Here is a 15,770-nt window from a genome sequence, read left to right as displayed (position 1 = left end):
AAATATATTTGAATAAAACTGGTCTCTATTTTCTGGAAGCTGCCCTGGAAGTCTTAATAAAATGGACCTGTTGGCGCCAGTAATATGGACATGTTGAGTCTGAAATTCCTATGGAACAACCAAGTGGACATGGCAAGGAATCAGTTAAATCAATCTTTCTAGAGTTCAGGATGGACATCTGGACAGGAGATATGATTTGAGTATCATCAGTGTGGAAGATGAAGTTCAAGTCTTGAGAATAAATGCAGACAGCCGAAAGGGTAGGAATTGAAGGCAAAATCAGCTGAAAGGAGAATCCTGGGGGACATACTATTTATGAGTCAGGAAGAAGGAAAAGAATAATGAAAAGAAGTTTCCAGATAGGTAGGAAAAAAAATCTATTGGATACTGACATTAAGGGGAGAGAGTTTCAAAACAGAGGGACTGATTTACCATGTCAGATGCCACAGCCACATCAAGTGAAAGGAGGGCAGAAAAGGGCCCAAAATAGTAAGTAACTAGGAGATCACTCTTGGCCTTGGTGGCAGAAGTTTCAGGGCAGTACTGGACGATGATTATAGTTTTATAGAATTTTTTAAAGGCTGGAGTTAACAATGGTCTTTATACATGATCAAAGAGCCACTCATTTAACTTGCTTGGTAAGACTGAATTCCAACAACCAATCTTGTAACATCTCTCTTATGCTTTAAGAAGCTACTACCTGGCCTATTATCTCCCTAAAATTTTATGAATATGATTTGTCACTACCATCGATTAAATGTATTTATTCACAGACCAGGTTTCAAAGTAAACCAAGTGCAGAAATCAAGACGTTTTTCACTTTATTCATGCAGAATTTTTTCCTGAGGCATTCAGATAAACAGGGGCTTTCACCCACTCACCCCCAACACACTTCCTCTAATTATCCTGCTAGCTCTGATGGTGGAAAAGGGCCTAGGGCTCAGGGCCCCAATGCATGTCTTCATCTTCAAAGTACTTTTTAAATATCACATTTTAAAATATCATAAAAATGAATTTTTTATGCCATTTTACACAAAAGAGTCAAATGCTGTTGGTAGATTTAGGAATTATTCAAACTGCTGCATGTGTATATGTATATTTTTGGTCAAAGTAAAGGAAGTAATAAACCAGAATGGGTGAGAGTACCATGGGCAATTTTCATATTTTAATGAATTAACCAGAAATTAAACTTGATAAAAATCAAGGAATTCAATTTAAAATATGTTGATCATAATAAAATATTGATTTACACATATAAACGAGAGATAATAAGCTGTCATTTTAACAAATAGTTGAAAACACTGATCTTATTGAATTGTAAAGCTGAGAGGGGATAGTAAGAAATCCTATTCTACCATAACTTTCTTGTAAATTGAATCTGAAAGTATCTAAATGACAATATCAATCTCTCAAGAGTACAGATACTGAGAGGAAGAGATTAAAAAGAAAAGAATTGAATTTATTTTTATTCTGTGGGAAAATACTTTGAAAACTCAGAAATAACAAGTTAAACCACTGATGTCAAAATGACTTACATGGCTCTTGTTATGGGCCGAACTGTGTCTGCCATTAAAATTCATATGTTGAAGTCCCAATCCCTAGTACCTCAGAATGTGTCTATATTTGGAGGTAAAGTCTTTACAGAGGTGATTAAGGTAAAGTGAGAACATTAGGGTGAGTCCTAATCCAATATAACTGGTGTCCTTATAAGAAGAGGAGATTAGGACACAAACACTGCTGAAGAATAGGCATTCCTGCCTGTTGCCTGTAGAACAAAACTCAGACTTCCCGGTCTATTCAATGTCTCCTGCAACATGGGCCCAACAACTCCCTACAAAGCTTATCTCCTTTTACTTCCTTTGTGTTACAGTCCAATTGTTATCATATGCTTATTAGACCTGACGGGTTCTGTATTCTCTCTTTCACTCTACCTCTCTCCCCATACCAGGAATGCCTTCTTGGCTCTCCTGTGCTTAATCACCTTCACCCGTCAATCAGGGCCAAGCCCATGACCTACCTATAACACTTACTATCTGTATCATTCAGTTGTTACTTAATCTAAAACTTATACATTTTTCTATATTTTTATATGATACTGCTATCAAAGTTTACACAGAAACACATTTCATGCATTTATTCAACACATATTTTAGAGATTTTTCTATGTGTCAGAATATGTTAGGCACTGGGGATGCAATGTCGAATAAGGTACGGTCTCAGCCCTCAAAGCACTTACAATATTGTTAGGGGGAAAGAAAATTTCAACCTTTAGTTTATTTAATGTCTTATTTAGCATCAACTATGTGTCAGAAACCATGTCAAACACTGGGGAGTGAAAAAGATGACTTATGGGAAAGAGGCATGTAGTAGATCATTGTAGCACAATATGATCCATTGACAACCTCTTCTTGCCATGAGGCATGTTGCAACCTCAGCAGCAGGAAGGGAAAGGAAAGAAACCAAGAAAGGATAGGGCAAGGGCAATCAGCACTCAATTAGCTGCAAATATCACCATGGAACACATCATGGGACACCAGGTACTGAGCCCAGGAAAGCCAGATCATGTCTGTTTCCCAAACACTGATAGAGCGGAGGATCTTCAGATACTGCCTGCCTTAGTCAGGGTTGGCTTAGGAACCTCATACTACTGAGCATGCTAACAACGTTCTACAATATCTGCAGATAGAGGTTTGGAGATGTAGGATGGGAATGTGTCATATTTCTTCAGGCAACCCTCAGAGCTTACTTATCCCAGGGTATTCTCATTCGGATAAATTTGTTTACGAAATTGGTGAATGAAGAACAACAAAATAATATCACCTATCTGGATTGACCCACAGTGAACAGATGGCAGCAGGGACCTAGCTACCAACATGCTAACATTTTGTGCACATTCACTATCAATAATGACTCTGAAAGGCACTATTTCTATAGTCTCAAAGATATTTGTCATGAGCAATATGTAGATTAGAACCCCGATATATCATTTAGGCTGCAGGTAACTGATAATGTAACACAAACTGGCTTAAATACTAAGGAAATTTATTAGCTCACAGAAGAGGAATGCTGCAGAGTTAGGGCCAACTTCAGAGTTGGTTGATTCAACCATTCAACAATGGCATCAAAATCCCAGATTCTTGCTGAATCTCCTCTCTGTCATCTTCACTGAAAGGCTCCTCATGGTTGTAAGATGGCTACCAAGAGCAATCAAGGCTACATACTTCCTCATTTACATTTGACAAAAGAAGTTGGCTTCCAATGGCTCAGTCTTAAAAGCAGAAAAGCCTCTTGTTCAGAAATCTCACACAATCCTCTCCCAATGTCTCATTGGCCCAAACCAATGTAGGCGCACCCGTTCACAAACAGACTGTTTTCTAACAGGCAAAGGGGATGTGTACCAACCCAATTACATTAGCCAATTACAGTGGCCACAGTGGGGGACTTTTAACCTAGATAAGCTTATTCATTTACAAAATGCCCTGAGAAAAAGGGGTCCCAAACTTCTCCAAAATAATGGAATGCATCCTTTGATTGGTACACCGAAGCTTCTAAGAGACAAAGTGAATTACACATTGCCTCTTTTAAAGTTTTCTTACAAAAAGCAAATGAGAAAAATTTTAAAGTTTTCTCCACAAATATTAGTAAAAATCTTTAGTCATCTAAGTGAGTAATCTTAACTTATTCCAGCTGCCAGAAACTCAATTTGAATCCAACTATTCTTTTTTAAACTAGTGAGTTTTGTATTATCATGCCTGTCTCATGGCTAAAATTTTAGAACTGTCTCTCTATATGCTTATGTGTGTCTATGTATGTATGTTACAGATGTGTGATTTTTCTACCTCCAGGTGGCATTGACAAAATTAATTTGTAAAAGAGGTCTATTTAACTGGCTGAAAGAAAAATAAGCACTTACATAAATTAAATATTCTCTCATAAATATGGAAATTAACCCAATGTTCTTCAAGTTCATATGACCTGGGATAATCCTTGGTAAATAAAAGCTAGCCTAAGTTCATTGGTTTAATTAAAACAGGCATATCTTCAGAATTATCAACATTAAATTTGATGCAGACATATAACTTTAATTCTACCTAGGTTTACTAGTCAAATAAGCTCATGTTACAGCGGTTACAAAACATTTCAGCAAGAAAAATAACTTGAGATGATGGTTAGCTGTTTAAAGTCTTGTGAAATTTTCACAAGTAACCTAAATGTAATTGTTAAGAACAAGTGAATTAAATATATGTAAGTAGAAGTTAATAAATGAACTTTTCAACAATAATTATGTTTTATGTTATCTCTACTTAAAAATAGGGTCTCTCACGTGTCTTTAATGTATGTTCATAGCCATCAGCAGTACATCAGATGGCTTCACTGAGCTCACAGAAACAGAAACAAGATGAATAATGAGACGAACAGCAGAAACCTTCAACAAACCTGACATCATAACCTGTGACTTTCACAGTGAGACAAGAACAACTTAACCATGAGGGTGACTGAGAGTGGCACTAGTGCCAAATTTTTGGTCAGTCTCTCATGTACGAGAGGATGGCCCAAAAGGGTAACTCTTAAAATAATTAACTAAGGAGGCCATTAAACTGAGATGGCTCTAATGCCTTGGTCGCCTATGTAACACAGGATCTATTCCTGCAAATGCACTTGTATCCTAGAAAATGAAACTAAAACAATCACAAACAGCTAACTAACCTTTCCCAAATTAGGCGACTGCTTAAGCTATAGCCAATCAAGTAATTTCCTTGCTTTGCTTCCACATCTGCTCTAAAAAAGCCGCTTCCCCACCTCCTGTCAACACAGCACTTTGATTTTGGTGCTGCCCAATTAGGATTGATGTTTGCTCAACCAAACTCTTGAAATTTTTAATGTGCCTTAGTTGATCTTTTAACGTTATTATCTGAATGTTTGTGTTGCTCTCAAAATTCATGTGTTGAAGCCCTAAAGCCCAATGTGATGGTAGTTGGAAACTGGGCCTGTAGAAGGTAATTAGGGTTAGATGAGGTCATGAGAGTGGGCCCAGAGGACTAGTACCCTTATGAGAAGAGACATCAGAGACAGAGAGCTCTCTCTCTCAACATGCACAAGCACCGAGGAAAAACCATACGAGGACACAGCAAGAAGGTGGGTGTCTGCAAGCCAGGAAAAGAGCTCTCACCAGAACCTGACTATGCTGGCACCCCATTCTCAGACTTCTAACCTCCGGAATTGTGAGAAAATAAATTTGTGTTGGTAAAGCCACAGTCTATTTTGTTATGCCAGTCCAAGCAGACTATTACACAACACAAATGAAGCCACTCAATCACACTACCACACCAAAGTATGAATAAACATCACTGACAAGACTAAAACCCCTGTGAGCAGGTACAAAACACAAGACCAATATTTTTTTTCCCTCTTTTTTTTTTTTTTTTTGAGGAAGATTAGCCCTGAGCTAACTACTGCCAATCCTCCTCTTTTTGCTGAGGAAGACTGGCCCTGAGCTAACATCCATGCCCATCTTCCTCTACTTTATATGTGGGACGCCTACCACAGCATGGCTTTTGCTAAGCGGTGCCATGCCCGTGCCCGGGATCCCGGCCGGCAAACCCCAGGCCGCCAAGAAGTGGAACGTGTGCACTTAACCGCTACACCATTGGGTGGCCCCAAGAGCAAGCGTATTTAATGCCTGTCTCTCATTCAGTTGGAGACACATTTGTTGAGTATCCCAATACTTTTTCTTTGGAAGGGGTTTCTTTGGAGTTGCGCAGAGTCAAGTTGAGGACCATAAATACAGTCGGATAATTTCAGCAAGTGCAATAACAGAGCTGCATCAAAAACTACTCTACGCCCCCGGAAGAGGAAGCTGATACTGCTGCTCACAGAGAGGAGGGAGCTGACCAGTCAAAGGGCTCCATTTAAGGACTGACACTTGTACTAGTCCTAAGCAAGGCAGGCACATTGAGCAACAGGCAAAGGGCATTCCAAGCAAAACAGACAAACAATGATTCTTAGACTCTGAATGAGTTCCTTTCCTTCTTTCTACTCTTGATCCACTTAAAAACATTGTCATTTTTAAGATGAAATAGTTTACTTCATGGCAAGTAACATGCAGAGCATGTTTCTCTGCATAACTGAGCAAAGCTGGTGATCAGTCCTGCTCTGCACATCACCTTGCCTGTACCTCCCCAGACGCAGACCTGTCATTATGTGGCAGGTTTCATCTGGTTTCAGGAAGCATCCTCTTTTCAGAGAGGCACAGAGGCATGGAACAAACTCAGGAAGGAGGCAGTGAGCAGAAAGGGGGCTGTGCCACAAATTGCTTAGGATGGCTTTTTCCAAGCATCATGGCATTACCAGATATCTATCTGGTATTAGGGAGAAGAGAAGAGGCAGGTACTTCCTGGTGCTTACATTATTTCTTCAACACGTCTATCAGAGACCTCAACTGGCCTAATTATATGTTACAGCACATGCAAGACGTCCTCTGAGCTGTTTTGTAATTTCTTCATAATTAAAGATTTGCTATTTACAAATGACACAATGGAAATAAGATAAAACTGTATTGACAGGAGAAAAACAATAGTAAAAATTAATATATTTATCAAATTAAGTCAATATCCCATATCTTTCACAGTTTTTTCATTAGAATAGGATCATATTATATGTTTGGGAAACATATACCACTTAGAAGTGATCAGAGGTAGAAAAATTATGAAATTTCAAAGGAATTTCTCAAGTATGAAATGTATGAAATGTTATAAACACCATCACTTCCAATCTTTTATTTCCAGCTGTGAACTGAACTTACATTTGCCCATAGAAATAAAGGAGTTCTAGTCAAAGGAAATCCTATTCTAAAAGAGGATTTATCATGAAAAGAGTACTGCCTCTTAGTGAAGATTATGCTACCAGCCTACCTTCAGTTGTACAAGGACTTTAAGAAGTTTTTGCAGCTCACTGAATAAATTATTAGTTTAATGGAAGAATGGTTTTTCCATTGTCTTTCATACAATAGGCATTTGCAAGAAGCTGACCTACTTTGGCCTAACACTAGCTCTGAGTAGTGATACCATGATGCCTTTACAAAGTACTCTAACCAGCTACCCTAACAGCCTCTGATTGCATTGGTATTGCCAAAGCAGGTCTAACACCAATCACTTAAGATTTCGCTTACACACCGTACCAGTGTCCTAAATTCTCATGGCAACCAAGCTTCAGGATTTTCCAGGTAGGTTAACTTTGTTATACTGCACCAGTGACCCCATAAGGAAAATCTCCCACAATTTGAAACTTTAAAAATATGGTCACTGTAGTAGACGGCTTCTAAAATGGCTCTTGATGATCCCCACCTCCCAATAATTCATGCCCTTACGTAATCCTCTCTCCTTGAATGTGGGCTAGACCTACTGACTTTCTTCTAAGGAACAGAATACAGCAAAAGGGAGGGGCTGTCACTTCTGAGATCAGGTTACAAAAGACTGTGACTTCTGTTTTGCTCACATTCTCTCGGGTTCTTCTCACTTGTTCACTGTGATGAAGCAAAGCTGTCAGGTTGTGAGCTGCCCCAGAGAGAGGCTGATGTGGCAGGAACTAAGGGCAGCCTCCAGTCAGCAACCAGTGAGGAATTCATGTCCTTAGTCCCACAGCTTTTGAAGAATTAAATCCTGGCAACAACTGTGCAAGTGAGCCGAGAAGTAGATCCTTCCCCAGTCAAGCTTGAGATGCAGCCCCTACCAACATCTTGATGGTAGCCTTATGAGAGACCCTGAGCCAGAGGATGTAGCTAAACTGGCCGATTCCTGTTACTGTCAGATAATAATTGCTGTTCTCTTAATCCACTAAATTTTGGAGTATTTGTTATGCAACAACAGGTAACTAATACAGTTACCATAGCCAAAATAATAATAATAATAGCTACCATTTAGCAAGAGTTTATTATGTGCTGGGCACTATAATAAGCCCTTTGTATATTCTTCAAGTGAAAGGAAATAGATTAAGCTAGCTTAAGCAAATAGTAATAATATTGTCAAAATAATATTTTTTTTATTTTTAAAGAAGTCATTGAATCATGTAAATGAAGAGTCTATGAGTAGATCTTCAGGAACAGTGAATTACTCAAATGACGTCAGAAATCTGTCTTTCTCTCTGCCTGCTTTTTGACTCTTGTTCGCAATAAGCTGATTTCATTCTTAGGCAGCATTGGCAAAGACATACGTCAGTGGTGCCAGACTTATATTCTACCAGTTAGTAACCCCAGTGGAAAACAAACACGGCTTTTCAAACAGTTTTAGCAAAAGTCCTAGGGCTGACTTTAATCGAACACATACTTGACTTTGAGCATTCTCTGTGGGTAGAAGGATGGAATTCACTAATTGGCCAGGCCTGGGTTGTGTTCACAGACCTGGAGCTGGAGGCAAAATCAGCTCTATCCAAATCACAGGGACTGAGAATGGGATAGACGTATTTCCCTAAAGAAAACTAGAGGGGCCGGCCCCATGGCCAAGTGGTTAAGTTTGCAGGCTCTGCTTCAGCAGCCCAGAGTTTCACTGGTTTGGATCCTGGGCACAGACATTGCACCACTCATCAGGCCATGCTGAGGTGGTGTCCCACACAGCACAACCAGAGGCACTCACAACTGGAATATACAACTATGCATTGGGGGGCTTTGGGGAGAAGAAGAAAAAAGAAAAAAAAACAACGAAGATTGGCAACAGACGTTAGCTCAGGTGCCAATCTTTAAAAAAAAAAAAGGAAAACTAGAGTTCTGCTATTAGAAAAAGAAGACATGAATGCTGACAAGAAAAAAGAGGTCCACTACATTCGCCTCTTGACAGTCTGGCATTTACACACACACACACACACACACACTCTTAACACATCTACATGAAATTTAAAATGTACTCATTCTAAAAGAAGACAACCCAGAGCCTTTTCTAGTTACTGCATTGGCTAAATGTCAAGGGTCATTTGGTGTTTTGCAATCCTTTTGGTCTGGTCCACGTGCAGATCTTTAAGGCTGTCAATCCACGGTTATGAGATGCTTCTACGACCAACACTTTCAACAGTCAGTGGTGGAGGAAAAACAAGAATCCATGACACACAACAAAGACTGCCTATCCCATCAGTAAAGCAAATGCTTTGATCCACAATCTGAGCTGTGACTACTGGTGCAGTCTTGGACGGAAACATCCCTTGTCTTGGTCTTCCCTCACTGTCTGAGATGGGCCTCTGTAAGGATTTCATTCTCTGGATCTGCCTGTCTTCAGCTTCCTTTGCCTAAGAGAAGAATGTTAGCTGGGCTTTGCAAGGCTGAGTGTCTTGATACTTTGACTCCATTAACACTCTACTCAATTGGCTGTCAATCCATTTGTTTTCTATCACTGTCATGAGTTAGTAATCAGGTTCATAGTAACCAAGTTTTATAGATTAGTGGTCCATTAACCTACCTCCGCCACTACACTCTGAGATGTTTATGCTTGTTAGACAGAGTTCTCTCAGTTCTGCCTGTTAACACTGACCCTTTAGGAAATGTCCTTTTACTTGAAATAATGCAAAATAAATATATGTATTTGTCATAAGTGCTTTACTGAACTTTTGGCAAATTGTAAAATTATTTTCTCATACAAACTCCTCTTACTGTAATCTTCATGAAAATTGGTTTACATAGAATGCCAGGGAAGGCCAATCAATGCAACTGTGCCACTACACACACACACACACACACACACACACACAACCCTCAAATATGAAAAAACAATGTTTCTAGGATCCTGCCAGCACTGAGTGCAAAACATCTTATTAGCAGACTTACTCAAAGTCATTAAAAAATTAAATCTAAGAAGACAAAAGAATTTTCATAGAAATAGTTTTTAAGTAGAAAGAAATTTCCAAAAAAGAGAATCTTTACAGATATGAGGAAGGTGCTAGACAGAATTTAACAAATGTTCAAACGAAATATTTCCTCCAAGATTTAACAACAGAATAGAAGGTGCAAAAGTGAAAGTGGGAGCAAGAGAAAAAGGCTGGTGAACCTAAATGACACCCCTAAAGAAAAAGGGAAACACAAACAGTTTGGTTTGCAGAGTAGGATGTAGCTCTGGCCCTAGTATAGGGAGATGTGGAGGCTGGAACCAAGCGAACTGCTATATGTAGCCCTCAGACGTATCACCTAACGTTTCCTGCAAGTTTCCATATTCACAAAATGAAGATGATAAAATGGGCAGGAGGATGAGACTATCTTGATAGTCCCTTCCAGCTCCAAAAATCACACAGGTCAATTTGAGGCTACTAATACCACCTCTCTGTTTTCATTCTAAGAGTCTAGAACCAAACACCAGGTCCCTAGACCCTCAGACAGTAATAGTTCAACCATCTCCTCACTCAAGTGCCTCTGGGGACCATGTTTTTTAACTGTCAAGAGATTTGTTGCCCTGCCCTGAAACATTTGGTCACTTGAGGAAGTTGCCTCTCTTTTTATTAAAATGTAACAGCTTTATTGAGATATAATTCACATCCTATACAATTCACCCATTTAACACGTACAATTTAATGATTTTTAGTATATTCCCAGGGTTGTGCAACCATCACTGCAATCAGTTTTATAACATTTTCATCACCCTGAAAAGAAACGTCTTACTCATTAGTAGTCATTCTCCATCTCTCCCCAAACCCTCCTGCCCTAGGCAACTGCCAATGTATTTTCTGTATCTAAAAATTTGCCTATTCTGGACAATTTCTTATAAATGGAATCATACAATATGTGGATTTTTGTAACTGGCTTCTCTCACTTAGCATAATGCTTTCAAGTTTCATCCATGTGGTAGTATGTGTCAGAATTTCATTCCATTTTGTTGCTGAATAGTATTCCATTGCATGGATATACCTCGCTTTGTCTATCTATTCACCAATTGATGAGCATGTGGATTTTTTCCAGTTGTTGAACATTTGTGCACAGGTCTTTGTGTGAACAGATGTTTCACTTCTCTTACCTTGATAGATATGTAAGAGGGAATTGCTGGATCATATGGTAACTCTATGTTGAACATTTTGACGAGTTGCCAAACTGTTTTCCAAAGTGGTTGCAATGTTTTACATTTCCACCAGCTTTGTATGAGAGTCCCAATTTCTCCACATACTCACTAACACTTGTTATTGCCTGTCCTTTTGATTCAAGCCAACCTACTGAGTATGAAGTGGTATCCCATTATGATTTTGATTTGCCTTTCCCTAATGATGTTGAGCATCTTTTCACATGCTTGTTGGCCGTTTGTATTGGCCATTTGGAAAATATCTATTTAGACATCTCACTCATTTTTAGTAGTTTTTTTGTTTTGTTTTTAGTTGTAAGAGCTCTTTATACATTTTGGGTACAAATCCCTTATTACGTATATATGATTATAATATTTTCTCCTGTTTAGTGGTTGTCTTTTCACTTTCTTGATGATGTTGTTTGAAGAACAAAAGTTTTTAATTTTGACGAAATCCAGTTTACCTATTTTTTCTTTAGTCACTTCTGCTTTTGGTATTGTATCTAAGAAGGTTTTGCCTAATCCAAGGTCACATTTACCCCCATGTCTTCTTCTAAGAGTTTTAGAAGTTTTGGCTCTTACGTTTAGGTCTATGATTCATTTTGAGTTAATTTTCCTATGTAGTCAGAGGTAGAGGTGTGACTTAATTTTTATGCCTGTGGCTATCTGGTTGTTCCAGCTCTATTTGCTGAAAAGACAACTCCTTCCCCTATTGAATTGCCTTGGCTTCTTGTTGAAAATCAGCTGACCATAAATATATGGATTTATTTCTGGACTCCCAATTCTCTTCCATTGATTTATATGTCTGTCCTATGCAAGCACCACAATCTTAATTACTGTAGCTTTGTAGTAAGTTTTAAAATTGAGAAGTGTGAATCCTTGAACTTTGTTCTTTTTTTATGAGATTGTTTTGAATATTCTGGGTCCCTCACAATCTCACATGAATTTTAGAATCTACTTGTCAATTTCTGCAAAAAAGGGAGCCAAGGTTGATAAGGCTTGTGTGTGTTTTGTAGATCAATTTGGGGTGCCTGGTATCATTTTATAAAAGGAAACTTCTCCAGTTCATGGTCTCCAGGAACACACCTGGGGCCCTTACCTCTGTGCACCCTCAGACCCAGGAGAGGCTACTTGGGCATTAGATACCTTTTGAGAGAAAGATATTATGTTCCACCTCTTCACATTCTGTTTAATAATCCTATATTTATAAAGCACTTTACAAGTATGAAGTATGATGTTAGAAGCCAATTCTTGACTTTATCATTAGATAACTAATTACCTCATAAGAAAACACTTTAATTCATTCTGCATGAGATAAATAAAAAGTGTAATAATCCTCGGGCTTAAGTCTGGGTATGAGTTTAGCACACGCTTCTAGCTACAAAGCTGACTGCTGCTAAAATGACCTTTTAAGAAACCTAGATAGATTAGGGGACCATCTGCCTCTCGATTGCATAGTCCAAGATGTCAAGCACTATTCCCTATCACATAACTACGAATACAGAATTTTGCCAAGCAATCTACTTCTTTTATCATTATATACCAAGCCATACATCACTTGAATAACTTCTTTCATTTTTGATTTAGGATTAAATTGAATTAGAATACATTGCTACCTGTAGAGGGCAGTCATAAGATACCTAGACATTTAGGATAGGAGGCTCTACCTGGAATAGAACACTAAAGATCTGAGGATAAGCTGCTGATCCAGAAAACAGATAATCCTTTTGCTTCCATTAGTATAACTTTCCAGGGAGGCCCTCAGCAGAATGAGAGACGGCCCAGCATCAGCCAAACGAAGAGAAATAGAGTGGACCCGGAGCTAGTGTTAAAATCAGGCTACAGGACTCATTTGGAGCCCTTACTGTAAAAACATGCCCCAGCTTTCCCAAGACAGCCCAGAGTGTCTCCAGACACATTGCTCCAAGCCGTCTGTGTGGAAGCAATTTCTGCCCCTGCCTCGGGCTGAGGGATATGACGCAAACATTCACCAAACCATGGAAAATGAAGGTGGCACCAAGGTTGTGCATGATCTCAAGGTAAGACAATCTCCACAAGCCATGATAATTTCTTGACAAGGAAAGGGTTTATCCAGAAAGAATTAAACCATAAGCAAGCTTTACTGCCATTGCTCACTTTATCTTGTTGATGATATATCAAAAATGTTTTCAAACCAACCCCAAGAGAAAAACTAGAACCTTGATGATAATTACCTGCTATGTCTAGTTTTCTCCAACCTAAACAGCTTCCCTTTACCAAGACAAATGACTATTTATTTATTTTTGTTTGTTTCAGGAGGTAATGCTTTAAAAAGCAGAAAACCTAGACATAGATTTTTGTGGCTATCGCTAATAACCCTTGAATGTTTTTCTCTGATATAAAGATTACATCCCATATAATAATGAAAGAAAAATTATAGACTGCTTTATATAAAAGTTGCTAGAGAAAAAAAATTGTTAAACTAATACAGAAACATAAGAACATTAAGGAGTTAAAGGGTGTTTTTCCTAAATTCATAGTTTCCTAAGGTAGATTTCCTAAGCTAGATAACATCATTTCCCCAAAGAGTGACAATTTTGCAGCTCAGTGTTGTGTGTATCTTTACAAAAAGTAGAGTTTAAGTCTGTAAATCCTCTTAACTATTAATAGAACCATCTCTTAAAAGGTTATTTGCTGTAGAGGGGGATGGGCATGTGTTAATGTCTGACAAATAATGAGCAGAGCTTAGAATTAAAATCATAGTACAGCAAACCTGTCCAACCACTGTAACACCAGAAATTTCATTTCTCCCTGTGCCACGGCTTGTATCCTGATAATAATCATTATTTATTTGTAGACTCTCTATTTAATTCTCTGGATCTACCTTTCCCCTGATGTCATTTTAACCAATTGGTACAAGGCAAAGAAAAGTAAAAAAAAAACAAGTCATTAGGAGGCTTTTTCTGTAGAAATGTACTGAGCTTTGTTTCTAAGCTTTGAGAGATATGAGAACAAATAATACATGAAATTCCACACCCCCTATTATCACCTAAGCACTAGGTCTTTAGGAAACTAGAATGAAACGGGATATCGTGGCCAGAAGTCCTTAATTAATGGGAATCTAAATGTAGGCAACACGTGCAAAAGAGATTTCTAGAAGGTAGAATTTGGAGGCTCCTCTGAGGAAACAGACAGCAACAACAGCATACATATGTTGTGTGTGTGTGTGTACATATATATATATATACATATACATATATATAGCAGGTGCACACACATATAATTTCAAAGAAACTGTCTTGAGAGTATGCTTTAAGCAGAATCATAGGCAAATGAATTGCAAAGGTATTTAAGAATCAGCAGTACACCCTCCCACAGCATCCTGGAATCGAATGCACTGCTGACGCTGGGCAATGCAAGCCGCCATCCTGAACACATTAACCCCAGTAAACAGGCTCCAACCTGTACACAGCAGTGTGAACGGTCAGGAGTGATCCATTTAGGATGCTACTGGCCTCTCCATTAACTTTGTCTTTTTGAAAGATCTTTTCATATTTCATCTGAATATAGATGCACATATCCCTCTTCTAGAAAATGTAAGCAAAACAGAACTCAATTGATTTCAATTCTACAAATGTCATTGAGTCCTTGCTATCTGCAAAACCTTAAACTCGATTTTGAGAAAGAGAAAGTTATGCTCCTCCCTCTCTACAGACTGACAATATATTGAGAAAGACAAACATATCAACATATTATCATCGTACATATTATCATATTATTGGTATGACATGTCAATAATAGAGGATATCTATGCAATTACATTCTTTCAATCAGTAAGGCAGTAATAAATTAGGGATAGAATATAATCAATATGAAGTAAAACAACTGAAAAAGTCCTAATAAAAAAGTGAAAGAGGTGAAATTTAAGGTACATGTGAAATAATGTCTAGGAACACAGGGAAGCAGACAGGGAGAACATGGACTACAATGTGTCTAGAGGTCCAGGCCCCAGGAAATAACCCTCCAAAATCCTCAACCTAAGCCTAACACCACGTACAAAAATTAAACCAAAATGGACCCTGGCCTCAAATGTACAGCAATATGAAAAACTATAAAACTTTTAGAAAAGAATGACGGAAACTCTCTGCAACCTAAGCCTAGACAGAGTTCTTAGACATCAAAAGCATAATCCATAAAGGAAAAATTGATAAATTGAGCCTCATCAAAAATAAAAACTTTTGCTCTGCCAAAGACCCTATTTAAAAAGATAAGAAGATAAGATACAGACTTTGAAAAAACATGTGCAAACCCATAGCTGACAAAAGCTTTGTATCTAGAATACATAAAGAACTCTCAAAACTCAAGAGTAAAAAACAAACAATCCAATTAAGAATACGGGCAAAAACATGAACAGAAATTTCATCAAAGAACACATACAAATGGCAAACAAACCCATGAAAAGATGGTCAACATCAATAGCCATTAGGGAAATGAAAATTAAAAGCACACTGCAATATCACTACACACCTATCAGAATGGCTAAATGAAAAACAGTGACAAAACCAATGCTGGCAAGGATGTAGAGCAACTAAATCACCCATACATTGCTGGTAGGAATGCAAAATGTTACAGCCAGTCAGGAAACAATTTGGCGGTTTCTTACAAAACCAAACATGCAGCTATCCTATGGCCCAGCAATTTCACTATTGGGCATTTATCCCAGAGAAATGAAAGCCTACGTTCACGCAAACTCTGTGTGCTAATGTTCAT

At 38.3% G+C, this 15,770-nt stretch overlaps 1 protein-coding gene and 1 long non-coding RNA gene across 3 annotated transcripts in view; one reads left to right on the top strand and one right to left on the bottom strand.

The window, feature by feature from the left end:
- LOC123275867 (uncharacterized) overlaps positions 1 to 15,770 on the bottom strand; it is a 44,089-nt gene that overhangs the window by 2,183 nt on the left and 26,136 nt on the right. The window lies entirely within an intron of this gene.
- The window catches only part of RGS20 (regulator of G protein signaling 20), a 95,043-nt gene continuing 92,070 nt past the window's right edge, over positions 12,798 to 15,770 (top strand). The window contains exon 1 of the mRNA XM_070481279.1: positions 12,798 to 13,060. Within this exon, the coding sequence (XP_070337380.1) occupies positions 12,896 to 13,060 (165 nt within the window). The 5' untranslated portion in view covers positions 12,798 to 12,895. The remainder of the gene's footprint in view (positions 13,061 to 15,770) is intronic.

Source organism: Equus asinus, chromosome 12 (genome assembly GCF_041296235.1).
Source record: "Equus asinus isolate D_3611 breed Donkey chromosome 12, EquAss-T2T_v2, whole genome shotgun sequence".
Taxonomy (NCBI): domain Eukaryota; kingdom Metazoa; phylum Chordata; class Mammalia; order Perissodactyla; family Equidae; genus Equus; species Equus asinus.
This window is presented reverse-complemented; position numbering and strand designations above follow the sequence as displayed.